The sequence below is a fragment of the Hyperolius riggenbachi genome, chromosome 7 (assembly GCF_040937935.1).
Source record: "Hyperolius riggenbachi isolate aHypRig1 chromosome 7, aHypRig1.pri, whole genome shotgun sequence".
In the NCBI taxonomy this organism is placed as follows: domain Eukaryota; kingdom Metazoa; phylum Chordata; class Amphibia; order Anura; family Hyperoliidae; genus Hyperolius; species Hyperolius riggenbachi.
The window spans coordinates 170,038,809-170,054,963 of NC_090652.1; the positions used below are offsets into that span (position 1 = coordinate 170,038,809).

The 16,155-nt window shown below is 43.0% G+C and overlaps 1 protein-coding gene across 1 annotated transcript in view; it reads left to right on the plus strand.

The window, feature by feature from the left end:
- Positions 1 to 15,257, plus strand: part of ZC3H15 (zinc finger CCCH-type containing 15) — a 107,966-nt gene extending 92,709 nt beyond the window's left edge. The window contains exons 7-10 of the mRNA XM_068244873.1: positions 2,107 to 2,253; positions 2,360 to 2,461; positions 3,547 to 3,676; positions 14,885 to 15,257. Coding sequence (XP_068100974.1) covers positions 2,107 to 2,253; positions 2,360 to 2,461; positions 3,547 to 3,676; positions 14,885 to 15,069 — 564 coding nt within the window. The 3' untranslated portion in view covers positions 15,070 to 15,257. The remainder of the gene's footprint in view (positions 1 to 2,106; positions 2,254 to 2,359; positions 2,462 to 3,546; positions 3,677 to 14,884) is intronic.
- The last annotated feature ends 898 nt before the right edge of the window (positions 15,258 to 16,155 follow it).

Consider the following 16,155-nt stretch of genomic DNA (forward strand, 5'->3'; position numbering starts at 1 on the left):
GAAACGAAAAATGCCTGGGTGAGGCATTTTTTGGATTGCGGATGCGTTTCTGCCTCAATGTTAAGTATAGGAAAAACGCAAACCGCTCTGAAAAACGGCACTTCAGAGCGGTTTTGCAGGCGTTTTTGTTACAGAAGCTGTTCAGTAACAGCTTTACTGTAACAATATATGAAATCTACTATACTGAAAACCGCAGCAGCAATCCGCAAAACGCTAGCAAAACGCCTCATAAAAATAAAAAAAAGCGTTTAAAAATCTGCTAGCATTTTGCGGATCTGCTAGCGGGTTTTGGTGTGCACCAGCCCTAAAATGTATACACCAGTACTTAGCAGCACTTCCCAAACAATTCCTGTGTCAATTGAAAAAAAATATGTGAATCAATAGTATTCCTTTAACTTGTTGTCGACTGAGAGACCCCACTGATCACAGCGCTTTGCTTTCGGTGTCCATTAGCCAGTTCCCTATCCATGTACACAACCTCTTCCCCAGTCCTTTCATCCTCAACTTCTGCACCAGACTGATTTGGGGAACAGTATCGAAGACCTTTGCAAAGTCCAAGTATATCACATCTACAGCATTCCCAATATCCATACTAGCATTCACCACTTAAAAGTTGAGCATACAGTATTAGTCAAACAAGACGTGTCCTTAGTAAACCCTACCTGATGCTGAGAATGAAGATTATCCTCTGCTATAAAGTCTTGTATAGCATTTCTTAGGAACCCCTCAAATGGTTTGCACACAACTGATATTAAGCCTAAAGGTCTATTATTTTCTGGATCTGATTTTTTTTTTCTTTTTTTCACTTCTTAAATAATGGGAAAACAAGGGCTGTACGCCAATTTATTGAAACTATACCACTTGAAAGAGAGTCACAAAAGATAAGGTAAAGGGGTTTATCTATAACTGAACGTAATTACCTTAGGACCTGAAGATGTATGCCATCTGGGCCAGGTGCTTTATTAGTTTGTTTTTGTTTAGTCTTACCTTCACTCCTTCCTGCGTTAAGCATTTAATATTAAAATTGGAAGATTGGGACCCCTCCGCATCTGTAATTTGCAACAATGTTTCCCTTTTGAAGACAGAAGCAAATCAAGCATTCAATATTAAAAATTAATATTAAAAATTCAACCTACTTTGGTCGTCTTTTCCTTTATGGCTCAAACCCACTAACAGCCTATTCTAAGCACTAGTGATTTGAAAAAGCTCTTGCTAATGTTATGGGGGATTTTTATAAAATCTCATCGCTCAAATGGGACCACACTCATAGCATTACAGTAGCAAGAGCTTTTTAAATCACAAAGCGCTCAGAAAAGCACTCCCAGTAGGTTCCAGGACTTAGAATTCTAATACAGTTGTCTTTTTTTTTTTTTTTTAATATAATTGTAAAACATCTTTGTAATAATTTGATATCCCTAGCGATTTGATTTTCAGCTTAAGGGCCTGTTCTCATTTGAGCAGGAATCGTGCGATTCCTGCTCAAGGCAAACCGCTAGCGGTTTTGTAAAAACCACTACAGCATGTAACACATGACAGTGTTCTCACTGCTGCGTTTGCGGTTAGCGTTAACCGCAAACGTGTTACATGCAGCGGTTTGCCAGCGATTCGCGATTAGCTTTTAGCGATCACGATTAGCATACATAGCACCGCTAATAGCGATCGCTCCAAAACCGTCGCAGTGTCCAGTGATTTTTCCACGTTAATCGCGGGAAAATCATTCCAGCAAAACGATTTTAGATGTGAACGGGCCCTAACACTTGATCATTCTTGTGTTTTTCAATGATGTGGTATCGGTAATATTTGCAGTAGTTTTTTTTTTGGGGGGGGGGGGGGGGGGTGGGTATCAGACTGGGCCTTGCTGTGAGATTTTTTTTTTATAACTCTGCAGTGGCATATTTAAGTCGGAGTATAAAGTACTGATTCTTCATAAAATGAGCTATACCCATTAATTGTCATATTTCACATGTGGGTATGTCGCTGTGCTGGAACACAGTATTTTTGATCATTGTCAGCAAAAATTACTCAGAATAATGTAATAGTCCCCATGAACATGATTTTAGTGCATTATAAAGACTGCTAAAAGACTCTTCTTTTTGTTTATTTTAGCGGGCGGCTCTTGGACCAAATGTTACTAGGATCACCTTAGAATCATTTCTTGCCTGGAAAAAACGAAAAAGGCAAGACCGAATAATAAAAGCAGAGGAAGAGATGGAAAGAAGGAAAGCAGACTTTAAAGCGGGAAAATCTCTAGGGGTATGCATTGAATGTCATTTCTTTTTTATTATTCAGAGAAAAAAAATAATAAAAATGTAATGTTGTTTAATGTGTATTTTTATTTATTTATTTATTTTATTAATAGATCAGTGGTCGTGAAGTGTTTGAGTTTCGTCCTGAACTTGTAGACGACGACGATGAAGAAGCAGATGACACTCAGTACTCAGCAGAGCAAGAAGAAGACGAGGTAATTATTTTTGCTTGGTAATAATCTGCAGTAGCTGTATCAGTACTTAAAAGCAGTTGCATGCATAATGTTTGAATTTAATTAATGAAGATACTTTTAAACTGGACCCGTATACAAAGATGGATTAAAGGGAGGGTTCACGGAGTTAGTTAAAAAAAATAAAAATACTAATCCACTTACCTAGGGCTTCCTCCAGCCCGTGGCAGGCAGGACGTGCCCTCGACGCCGCTCCTGAGGCTCCCGGTCTTCTACGGTGGCTCACCCAACCTGGCCTGGCCGGCTTCCAGGTCGGGCTCTTGTGCGCTCCAACGTGCATCTCACGCAGTCGCGCTAACGTCATTGGACATCCTCCAGGCTGTACTGTGCAGGTGCAGTAGTTCTGCGCTTTCGCAGTACAGTCGGTAGGATGGCCGATGACAGCGCGACCTACCCCCCCCCCCCCCCCCCCCCCCCCCGGTTTCCCTATGTCATTTCCGCCCCCCGGGTTTCCCTTTGTCCTATATATCCCCCCAGGTTTCCCTATGTCCTCTCCGTCCATCCCCGGTTGCCACTATACACTGCAACGAGATACAGAAGTACTTTCTAGGCTTGAATGTGATCCTCATGCTACTCCATTTGTGATTAGACTCGACAGTCTCTCAGACGGGACCAGGCTCATCATTGCGGCCAATCACAGCACTCCTTGAGTTGTGCTGCCATATCTCACTGTATAGCGGCAACCACGGGATAAATGGAGAGGACATAGGGAAACCTGGGGGGGGAGATTACGTGGGAAACCCAAGGGGTATAAAGAGGATATAAGGAAGCGGGGACAGAAAGGGACATTGTGGAATGCTGGGGGACGGAGATGGCGGAGACAGATGAGGACTGGGACAGACTTTTCAATGCTGCTCTGCTCCCCCCTCCGCTGCATGGTCCCAGGGGCCGGTCTGAATTGTAGTATTCGGACTAGAAGACGCTCTTTTGGAGGAGAAAAAGTGCATCTCATGGTCCAAGATATATGGTAATTTTTGTGGAGCTAAATTATTACCCGAGTCTTTTTTTTTTTTTTTTTTTATTCACTTTGGCTTTTACTTTCCTTTAAGATCGACACATCAGATGTGAAAGATATTGATCTAAGTCGGTTTGTTCTTAAAGACGTCGATGAAACAGGAATTACAGTAGCTAGCAGCGAACGTTTTAGCACATATTTAACGTCAACAAGAAACAAAGAAGGTAAGTTAACAAAATAAACTTCATTGTCTCTCTTGATATCCTTGTAGTTGATTCCATTTTTATCTGTGCAGAAGAATATCACTTGCATGATGACACACTGGGTGATGAAATTATCATAACTTCCCTTAACCACTTTACCCCCGCGCGTACGTATTTCTCCGCCCCTTTTTCCATCCTTTAAAAACCAGGGACGGAGAAACACGTACTTTCCGCGTTCCCTGACGCTGCCCGCGCTCCCGCTCGTAAACACGCCGCCCGCCGCTAGTAAAACCGCCGCCGCCCGCTCGCCCAGAGATCAATGAACGGGAAAATCCATTCCCGTTCGTTGATCTAAGCCCCGCAATGATCAGCTGCTCTCCTATGGGCAGCGCGATCATTGTGAGAAAAAACTCACGTGTCCATGCTCATTATACTTCCTCCAAGCTTCCGGAAGGAAGCTTGGAGGTTGCATTAAAACAAAAAGTTACTGTGGCCATCTTGTGGCCAAATAGTAAACTACACCCTACACATTTTTCACATACAAATAAATGACTTTTACACATAAAATTAACTCATTACCTCCCACACTCCCCATTTTTTTTTTTTTTGTAATTAAAAAAAAATTAAAAAATTTACAATTAAAAAAAATACATAAATAGTTACCTTAGGGACTGAACTTTTTAAATATTTATGTCAAGAGGGTATAACACTGTTACTTTATAAACTATGGGCTTGTAATTAGGGATGGACGCAAAACTGAAAAAAATGCACCTTTTATTTCCAAATAAAATATTGGCGCCAAACATTGTGATAGGGACATAATTTAAATGGTTTTATAACCGGGACAAAAGGGCAAATACGTTTCATGGGTTTTAATTACAGTAGCATGCATTATTTAAAAACTATAATGGCCGAAAACTGAAAAATAATTATTTTTTTCCCCACATTTTTCCTATTTTCCCATTAAAACACATTTAGAAAAAAATAATTCTTGGCATAATGTCCCACCTAAAGAAAGCCTAATTGGTGGCGAAAAAAACAAGATATAGTTCATTTCATTGCGATAAGTAATAATAAAGTTATAGACGAATGAATGGAAGGAGCGCTGAAAGGTGAAAATTGCTCTGGTGCTCAGGGGGTAAAACCCCTCAGTGGTGAAGTGGTTAATAAGTTTATTGATCATTTAACTATCTCGTTTCAATTGTTAAAGGACCTCTGTCGTGAAAATGTTAAAATGTAAAATATGTGTAAACATATACAGGTAAGAAGTATGTTTCTTCCAGAGTAAAATGAGCCATAAATTACCTCTCTCCTATGTTGCTGTCACTTACAGTAAGTAGTAGAAATCTGACAGAACCAACAGGTTTTGGATTAGCCCATCTCCTAATGGGGGGGGGAGTTCTCAGGGTTTTCTTTTTCAAAAGCACTTGGTGAATGGCAGTTGCTCTGTCCAACTGCCAAAGAAGTATATGATGAGCAGGCAGGCTGGCCAGCATCTTTGTGTAAATCTTTTTCAGGGAGTGTCTTTATAAAGAGTAAAGGCCATGCTGAGAATCCCCCATAGAGAGGTGGACTAGCCCAAAACCTGTCGGTTCTGTCGGATTTCTACTACTCACTGTAAGTGACAGCAACATAGGAGAAAAGTAATTTATGGCTCATTTTACTCTGGAAGAAACATACTTTTTATTTGTATGTGTTTACATATATTTAAGATTTTCGCGACAGTGGTCCTTTAACCACTTGAGGACCACAGTCTTTCTACCCCTTAAAGCGGACCCAAACCAAACATTTTTTTATTCAAAATATTTAGTTGCACCACTCTGACACATACAAATATAAATAAACACTCCTTCAAGCCTATGAGCATTTCAGGGCTTGCTTTTCACCCTCCTCTTTGCATAACTAGGGTTATACAGGTGGCAGCCATTAGCAATGCCTCCTTTGCTGGACACTGCCTACTCCACCAGTTTGCCGGATTATTTGCCGGCAATATGAAAGGAAGGGAGGGGTTTCTCCAATAAATGTAAAATATTTTATATTTGTCATCATGCAGCTGAAAAAAGGCTGCTATTTATTATTATTATTTAGAAAATAGATTTTATTTCTGAAATCTTGTATTTTTAGTTTGGGTCCACTTTAAGGACCAGAGCCTTTTTTTCCATTCAGACCACTGCAGCTTTCACGATTTATTGCTCGGTCATACAACCTTCCATCTAAATGAATTTTACCTCCTTTTCTTGTCACTAATACAGCTTTCTTTTGGTGCTATTTGATTGCTGCTGTGATTTTTTTTTTTTAGTTTTTATCATTTTCATCAAAAAAGACATGAATTTTGTCAAAAAAAGATTTTTTTAACTTTCTGTGCTGACATTTTTCAAATAAAGTAAAATTTCTATATACATTTTTGTCCAAATTTATTCTGCTACATGTCTTTGATTAAAAAAAAAATCCAATCAGTGTATATTTATTGGTTTGGGTAAAAGTTATAGCGTTTACAAACTATGGTGCCAAAAGTGAATTTTCCCATTTTGAAGCATCTCTGACTTTTCTGAACACCTCAAGTTTCATGAGGTGCTAAAACTCCAGGATAGTATAAATACCCCCCAAATGACCCCATTTTGGAAAGAAGACATCCCAAAGTATTCACTAAGAGGTATGGTGAGTTCATAGAAGATTTTATTTTTTTTGTCACAAGTTAACAGAAAATGACACTTTGAAGCAAAAATAAAACAAAAAAATAAGTTTCCATTTCTGCTAACTTGTGACAAAAAAAAAAAGAAAACTGCCACGGACTCGCCATGCCCCTCTCTGAATACCTTGGGGTGTCTACTTTTCAAAATGGGGTCATTTGTGGGGTGTGTTTACTGTCCTGGCATTTTGGGGGGTGCTAAATTGTAAGCACCCCTGTAAAGCCTAAAGGTGCTCATAGGACGTTGAGCCCCTTAGCGCACCTAGACTGCAAAAAGGGGTCACACATGTCATATCGCTGTACTCTAGAGAAATAGTATAATGTGTTTTGGGGTGTATTTTTACACATACCCATGCTGGGTGGGAGAATAGGAGTATGGTGAGTTCATAGAAGATTTTATTTTGTCACAAGTTAGCGGAAATTGATTTTTGTGTTTTGTTGTTTTTCACAAAGTGTCATTTTCCACTAACTTGTGACAAAAAATAAAATCTTCTATGAACTCATCATACACCTAACGGAATACCTTGGGGTGTCTTCTTTCTAAAATGGGGTCACTTGTGGGGTTCCTATACTGCCCTGGCATTTTAGGCGCCCAAAACCGCGAGAAGCAGCCTAGAAACCAAATGCTTCAAAATGCCTGTTCAGTGGTATAAGCATCTGTAAATTTTGATGACGGGTGGTCTGAGGGGCCGAATTTTGTGGAACAGGTAATAAGCAGGGTGGCCTCTTAGATGAAAGGTTGTATTGGCACTGAAGTGCAGGAAGCGCAGGATGTTCTCAAATCGTGACCTGGATATGGCAGCAGAGAACATGGGCATGTGATGTATTGGGTGCGTAGACCAATAAGACCGCAATACATTCTTTTTGACTAGACCCATGTTAAAGGGAACCTAAACTGAGAAGGATATAGATTTTTCCTTTTAAAATACCAGTTGCCTGAATCGCCTGCTGATCCTGTGTCTCTAATACTTTTAGCCACAGCCCCTGAATAAGCATGCAGATCAGGTGCTCTGACTGAAGTCAGACTGGATTAGCCGCATGCTTGTTTCAGGGTGTGATTCAGCCACTATTGCAGCCACAGAGATCAGCTGGACTGCCAGGCAACTAGTATTGTTTAACAGGAAATATCCATATCACTCTGTTAAGGTTCCCTTTAAGGAGAAGGCCCCAAAAAATGTTACGTTCGGAAACTTGGAGTGGTTTCCACCGAAAAGGCTGGGCATGGTAGTTTCTTGGATTGGCGGTTGCGTATTGTGTGGCATAACGGTTGGTCTCAGCGACAATTAAGTGGTAGAGACCAGCAGTGATCAGGGAAAAAAATTCTGTCACTGCGGTGGGGCGGGTGAGGGTTTTGCCGGGTGATCAGAAGCCCGCAGGGGGCAGATTAGGGCCTGATCTGATGGATAGGAGCGCTAGGGGGTGACAAGAGGTGATTGATGGGTGTCTCGGGATGATTAGAGGGGAAAATAGATGCAAGCAATGCACTGGGGAGGTGATCGGGGGGGGGGGGTCTGAGGGCGATCCGAGGGTGTGGGCGGGTGATTGGGCGCCTGCAAAGGGGCAGATGAGGGACTGATCTGATGGGTATGATGGGTAGCAGTGACAGGGGGTTATTGATGGGTGATTAGAGGGGAGAACAGATGTAAATAATGCACTGGAGAGGTGTTCAGGCGGGGTCTGAGGGTGATCTGAGGGTGTGGGCGGGTGTTTGGGTGCCTGCAAGGGGCAGTTTAGGCTCTGATCTGATTGGTAGCAGTGACAGGGGGTGACTGGGTGGTTGATAGGTGATCAGGGTGTGAATAGATGCAAGAAATGCACTGGCGAGGTGATCAGGGCTGGGGTCTGAGGGCGTTCTGAGGGTGTTTGCGGGTGATTGGGTGCCCGCAAGGGACAGATTAGGGCCTGATCTGATGGGTAACAGTGACAGGTAGTGACGGGGTGATTGATGGGTGTTCAGTGGGTGATTAGAAGGAAGAACAGATGTAAAGTATGCACTTCGGAGGCGATCGGAGGGTGTGTGTGTGTGGGGGGGGGTGATCAGGTGCCCGCAAGGGGCAGGTTAGGGTCTGATCTGATGGGTGTTAGTGACAGGGGGTGATTGATGGGTGATTGACAGGTGATTGGTACGTGATTAGGGTGTCTGGGGAGGATCTGAGGGTGTGGGGGGGTGATCAGGAGCCCCCAGGGGACAGTTTAGGACCTAACCTAAAAATAGCGTCGACAGATAGTGACAGGGAGTGATTGATGGGTAATTAGAGGGGAGAACAGATGTAAACAATGCACTTCGGAGGCGATCTGAGGACAGGTGTGTGGGCAATCTGAGGGTGTGGGGGGGTGATCAGGTGCCCGCAAGGGGAAGGTTAGGGTCTAATCTGATGGGTGTTAGTGGCAGGGGGTGATGGGTGATTGACAGGTGATCAGTGAGTGATTACAGGGAAGAATAGATGTATACAATACACAGGGGAGGGGGGGGTCTGGGGAGGATCTGAGGGTGTGGGGGGTGATCAGGAACCCCCAGGGGGCAGTTAGGACCTAACCTAAAAAAAATGTCTTATTTTTATTCGAGTAGGCATTGATAAATACAGTATCTGAAATGACTGTTTTTAAATACTGTTATTATTTAGTGCAATAATAGCTTGCATCATGTCCCAGAATATCAATGGCTAAACCTGATGTGACTCTTCTAAAGCCACTAGCTAGATAGATACTTGTCCAGGAAACAGAATGTTGGCATCTGCCTGGTGGCGTTATAGAAGTAATGTAACACTGTTGTTTTGGTACATTTTAAGTCTTTTGTCGCCTCTGTTAGATTGATATCTAGGTCTAATTAAAACATATGTCCACCAAGTCCATCCTTTTGACCCTTGCTGCACCTCAATACAGAGGAATGAAAACCCACAAAAAACTCTTTAACTGGATCTAGGTATTGCCTACCAAACCCAGCAATCATGGCTGTGGATACCTTTAGAGTAAGGCCCTGTTTCCAGTAGGTGCAAATTTGTGAGTTTTTGTTTAGCACACAAATTTGCACTTCAATTAATTTGTATGTGACCGTTTCCATTATATGCAAAATTCGATTCGGTTGAATTAGGGGAGGTCCCAGTCCTTGCAAGCTTACAAGCTATATGTACCGTATTTTCCGCCGTACAAGACGCACTTTTTCTCCCCAAAAAATGGGGAGAAAAAGTCCCTGCGTCTTATATGGCAGAAGCAGGGAATCCCCGACTTCCGAACACCCGCCGATACGAACCGCCGCCATGTCGGGGATTCCCTGCCTGTGTGCCTCCTCCTGTCTCCTCCTTCTGTCTTTTGTAACCCCCCACCATGTCACCTGCCGTGTCTTAAGTCCTGCTATGGTCCCTCTGCCTCCCGCATGTGTCCCACCCCCCCCCCCCCCCCACCCCCGCATGTGTCCGCTACCTCCCCGTGTTGTCTGTCCTCCCCCCCCCCCCCCCGGGTGTTTCCGCCTCCTCCCCTTGTGTGGTGTGCCCCCCCCCCGGGTTTTTAGCAGCAGCTGCTTACCTCTTCCATCATGCCCGCGTGGACTGCAGACCTCCGGCTTCTGTGTGCGGCTTCCTCTAGTGCCGGCTTCTAATGACGTGTCATTAGAAGCCGGCCCGGCACTAGAGGAAGCCGCACACAGAAGCCGGAGGTCTGCAGTCCACGCGGGCATGATGGAAGAGGTAAGCAGCTGCCGCTAAACACCCGGGGGGGCCAGACCACACAAGGGGAGGGGGAGGAAACACCCAGGGGGACAGACAACACGGTGAGGTAGTGGACACATGCGGGGGGGGGGGCGGCGGACACATGCGGGAGGCAGAAGGACCATAGCGGGACTTAAGACACGGCAGGTGACATGGTGGGGGGTTACAAAAGGACCATGGGGGAGACAGGATACATGGAGGTGACAGGAGGACCGTGGGGGAGACAGAAGGGACAGTAGGAGACATGATGGGGGTGACAGGAGGACCATGGGGGAGATGGAAGAGACAGGAGGAGACATGGTGGGGTGATGGGAATATGCATGGGGGTGACAGGAGGACCTTGGGGGGCACATAAGAGACAGGAGGAGACATGGTGGGGGAGACAGGAGGACACATGGGGCAGACATGCGGACGCATGGGGGAGACATGGGGACACAGGACACATGGGGCAGACATGGAGGATACATCAGGGACACAGGAGGCTACCATTTGAGGGATAATATGTACAAGGCGCTCTGGGAATATGGACGCACCAGGTTTAGTATTATTTTTTTTTCCCCCTGGCTTTTGCCCTCTAAACCTAGGTGCGTCTTATATTCCGGAGCGTCTTATACGGCGCGAAATACTACTTCTGTTTATTCCATATCGTCACTTTTTAAATATTTGGGCAAATGATACCATATTGTGATCGCCATTTTCCAAATGTTCCAAATTGACTTACAGGTTGTCCCCGACTTACGAACGACCCGCCGATACGAATGGCATGGATTCTCTGTTTCCATGGGAACAAGTCCAAAAAAATTCAAATTGGACTTGTAGTTTTTGAGAAAATCGATTTTAAAAAGTCTAAGAAAAAATGGCTTTTAAACTTGTATGAACAGGTACAAAGGGCAGAGGTGACACAAAGGGGGGCACTGGAGGCACAGAGGAGGTACAGGGGACAGAGATGGCACAATGTTCCGACTTAAGAACAGATTCAGATTAAGAACAAACCTACAGTCCCTATCTTGTTCGTTAATCGGGGACTACCTGTACTTTCGATGCAAAATGTGGCCGTCTGAAACGATCAAATCAAATGCAGCATTTCTCTCTTTGTTGCTTTGTTTTGGGGGTTTTTTAAGCTACTATTTGAGTGAAATAATTGTGTTGTATGTGTTAATAAAAAAAGAAACAAAAAAAACCCCAAAAAGTTTTGAGTGCATATCCCAGCTAAAATCTGCATAATTGAAGGCTAATCGAGGCAATAAACTTGCCTGGGGCTTCTTCTGGCCCCTAGAAGTCATGTGTGTCCTTCACCGCAGCTCCGGTCTTCTCCCGGGTCCCGCTGGCAGCCCCATCGGGGGTTGGCGTTTACTGCACAGGTGCATTGCACTCCCGGAGACTTGGGCACATCACTGGGAGTGCATGCACCTATGCAGAAACCACCGACTCATGGGAGGTTGGCGATACAAGGCTGCTAGTGGGACTTAGGAGAAGACTGGGGCTGCGGCAAAGGACACACGTGATTTCCAATTGGCTGGAAGAAGCCCCAGGTAAGTAAAGATAGATTTATTTTGTTGCCTCGCTTATCCTTTAAGGGTTTTCTCAAATCCTTCAAGTCAACTTTCCAGACTTTCTGAATTATGAGACGGATTGTTTCTGTGAGGGAGCAAGGGGAAACCACTAGACTGCAGGTAATCCCTGACTTATAAACGACCCGCCTATGCCTATGCCCATTTAGGCCGATCCCATCACAGTGACCTAATTTCTGCATGCGGGAAGTTTGAGGGAGCAGCAGTGTCACGGCATGTGTCACCCACTGCAGCAGCAGTGCTGAACTTGCCTCTGAACCAAGTCCAGTGCTGTCCGTCGTCTTCTATCCGCTACCTGCTGGCTCGTGTGCACAGCATTTCTTCATGTGTGTCGCATGACCTACAGAAAGTGGTGGCATGCACTAGAGACTGCAGGAGGTGGAGTGGATAGACAGACAGCGCTGAACTCAGGCTGTAAGGGGAGTCCAGCATTACTGCTGCTATGGGGGGGGGGGGGGGGGGATCCACAAGGCACAGGGTGGGGGGGGGGGCAGAGAGGCACTGGAGTGGACAAACTGACATATAGGGGGACAAAAAAAAGCACAGAAGGGGGAAGAGAGACACAAAGGGGACACTGGAGGCAAAGGGGGCACATAGGAGGCACAGGGGGTAGAGGTGGAACATTGTTCTGACTTAAAGGAGTTAAGTAGCACTTATTTTATTAATTTTGCCCTAATGACTCCTTTAAGAATGGATTCAGGTAAACCGACTAGAAATATCACAGATTATATGTGCAACTTGTCATCTAATAGTATCACATTGGAACTCAACTGACCGTCCTCCTATATCCCATGTCCTTGCTTTAGCAAATGCTAACATTAGCCTAGAAGGAAAAATACGCAACACAGCTAGTGACTATAATGGCCCTACCTGATACTAAGATACACAAACCCTACCTGACTTCTCTCCCCTCAATACTAGAATAGTTCTAATGCTTTAAAAGCAAAGAATACATACAGTGGAGGAAATAATTATTTGACCCCTCACTGATTTTGTAAGTTTGTCCAATGACAAAGAAATGTAAAGTCTCAGAACAGTATAATTTCAATGGTAGGTTTATTTTAACAGTGGCAGATAGCACATCAAAAGGAAAATCGAAAAAATAACCTTAAATAAAAGATAGCAACTGATTTGCATTTCATTGAGTGAAATAAGTTTTTGAACCCTTTAACAACAAAAGACTTAATACTTAGTGGAAAAACCCTTGTTTGCAAGCACAGAGGTCAAACGTTTCTTGTAATTGATGACCAAGTTTGCACACATTTTAGGAGGAATGTTGGTCCACTCCTCTTTGCAGATCATCTCTAAATCCCTAAGGTTTCGAGGCTGTCTCTGTGCAACTCTGAGCTTGAGCTCCCTCCATAGGTTTTCTATTGGATTAAAGTCCGGAGACTGACTAGGCCACTCCATGACCTTAATGTGCTTCTTCTTGAGCCACTCCTTTGTTGCCTTTGCTGTATGTTTTGGGTCATTGTGGTGCTGGAACACCCATCCACGACCCATTTTCAGTTTCCTGGCAGAGGGAAGGAGGTTGTCGTTCAGGATATTACGATACATGGCTCAGTCCATTTTTCCGTTAATGCAATTAAGTTGTCCTGTGCCCTTAGCAGAAAAACACCCCCAAAGCAAAATGTTTCCACCCGTATGCTTGACGGTGGGGACGGTGTTTTGGGGGTCATAGGCAGCATTTTTCTTCCTCCAAACACAGCGAGTTGAGTTAATGCCAAAGAGCTCTATTTTGGTCTCATCAGACCACAGCACCTTCTCCCAGTCACTCACAGAATCATTCAGGTGTTCATTGGCAAACTTCAGACGGGCCTGCACATGTGCCTTCTTGAGCAGGGGGACCTTGCGAGCCCTGCAGGATTTTAATCCATTGCGGTGTAATGTGTTTCCAATGGTTTTCTTGGTGACTGTGGTCCCTGCTAATTTGAGGTCATTCACTAACTCCTCCCGTGTAGTTCTAGGATGCTTTTTCACCTTTCTCAGAACCATTGACACCCCACGAGGTGAGATCTTGCGTGGAGCCCCAGAGCGAGGTCGATTGATGGTCATTTTGTGTTCCTTCCATTTTCGAACAATCGCACCAACAGTTGTCACCTTCTCTCCCAGCTTCTTGCTAATGGTTTTGTAGCCCATTCCAGCCTTGTGCAGGTCTACAATTTTGTCTCTGACATCCTTGGACAGCTCTTTGGTCTTTCCCATGTTGGAGAGTTTGGAGTCTGCTTGATTGATTGATTCTGTGGACAGGTGTCTTTTATACAGGTGACTAGTTAAGACAGGTGTCCTTTAATGAGGGTGACTAATTGAGTAGAAGTGTCTAACCACTCTGTGGGAGCCAGAACTCTTAATGGTTGTTAGGGGTTCAAAAACTTATTTCACTCAATGAAATGCAAATCAGTTGCTATCTTTTATTTAAGGTTATTTTTTCGATTTTCCTTTTGATGTGCTATCTGCCACTGTTAAAATAAACCTACCATTGAAATGATACTGTTCTGAGACTTTTCATTTCTTTGTCATTGGACAAACTTACAAAATCAATGAGGGGTCAAATAATTATTTCCTCCACTGTAGATGTGTTCTCACATTTTTTGTGCTTGGTTCATGTTATACCTGTTATATTTGTGTTACCACAAGGTGATTGTGAATTGATTGAGTTTCTTGTCAAAAATATGTTTGCCAATTGAACGCATAAAAATCTGTATTTGCTGTAATGCTCTTCACGCTTTGGCAATAAAAACCAAATGTTTAAAAAAAAAATGGATTCAGGTTAGGAACTAACCTACAGTGCCTATCTTGTTCATTTAACCGGGGACTACCTGTACTGACAAAATCTAGAAAGAAAAGGCTGCTAGTCCAGTAGGTAAATCTGTAAGGAAGGGGGGACAGTATTTCACCAGGAAATACAATACTGGTATATTACATAGGGCACAGGTACCATTACAAAGGGCCACAGAAAAGGGAACAATATATGGGGGCCACAGATCAGAGGGCTTTTGTTTCAAAATCACTATACTACCAGGAACATAATTGACATTGGTTTGTATCTACAGTAGAATTTTTTTTTATTTAAAACTATAATGAGTGAAAACTGAGAAGATATTTTACTTTTGGAAATGCATAGAGAATAAAATTATTGGGAAAAAAGAAAATGCACAGAAAAGGCTTGGGTGTCAAAATAAGTTTGCATGTTAATTTTCAGATTTGCTGTTCAGTATCAGCAGGTTATTGTGACAAATTAACATTTTATCTGTTTCATTTTCAGATAAAAAGTTAAATGAAGCATCAGGAGGTGAAATCACAAACGGTGCGCAAAGTGACTATGAAGAGGAAAGTGAAGATGAGGATGAACAAGATGATTTGATTGATGATGTGCCTGTTGATGAAAACCTTTTTACTGGAGAAGATTTGGATGAACTTGAAGAAGAACTCAACATACTTGAGGAGTGAATATCAATAGTCATAGTTTGAATGACTGCCATGCTCTTAAACATTGATTATTTTAAACCATGGATCCTAATTCTTCGCCTGCTGCTTCGGAAGATCACGTCCAAAAGTAAAAATTTTGTGACAACTGCAAAATGGTTGAGACTGTCTGTAGGAACGAAAAATAAAGATCACATTTGGATGTAGCAGTACATGATTTATTATGGTGCATATTTTTGTGTTCTAATTTAATAAATGCCTCTAGCAACACCTACCTTAGTGTGTTTTCACACATTAAATGATTAAGAAGCTGTAAATGCCTTCTTGTGCAATGAATATTTATGTTCAAATATTCATTCCTATTTGAGAGGGCCATGTAAATATTGATTAACATATTTGATATAAAGTTATACAGAGACTGAGTGGTTGGCAATCTTGCTTGTGTGACCTTTTCAGGTATCTTTCCTGTATACTTGGCTTAATCTACTCTATATTCCCCATTTAGGTAATATAGACACCCATTAAGAGTAAATCCAACAAATGCAATACATTTTACTTTTATTTTAAAAAGTTTCCAACATTTCAGGAGTATGTACACTATATAGAATCCTTAAAGGAGAGGTATATGGAGGGTGCCATATGTATTTCCTTTAAAGCAATACAAGTTGCCTGGCATCCTGCTGATCTATTTGGCTGAAGAAGTGTCTTAATCACACCAGAAACAAGCATGCAGCTAATCTTGTCATATCTGTCAAAATTGTCAGAAAAACCTGATCTGCTGCATGCTTGTTCAGGGGCTATGGCTGAAAGTATAAGAGGCAGAGGATCAGCTGGATAGCCAGGTAACTGGTATTGCTTAAATGGAAATAAATATTGCAGCCTCCATACACCTCTCTCTACAGTTCTCCTTTAAGTCATACATTGTCCTCAGAACATTGCAAAATCTGAGTGGTAATGGTAGTATAGAGTATTCACTGGGGCATATAATTTAGTAAACACGCAATCTATAAAAACTACAAAATGGCCAAACTAAAGCCACTCGTTGTGCATACATTGGGCCTGATTCACAAAGCGGTGCAAAGTGTTTGCACGCGAGTGAAAACCCCTTTA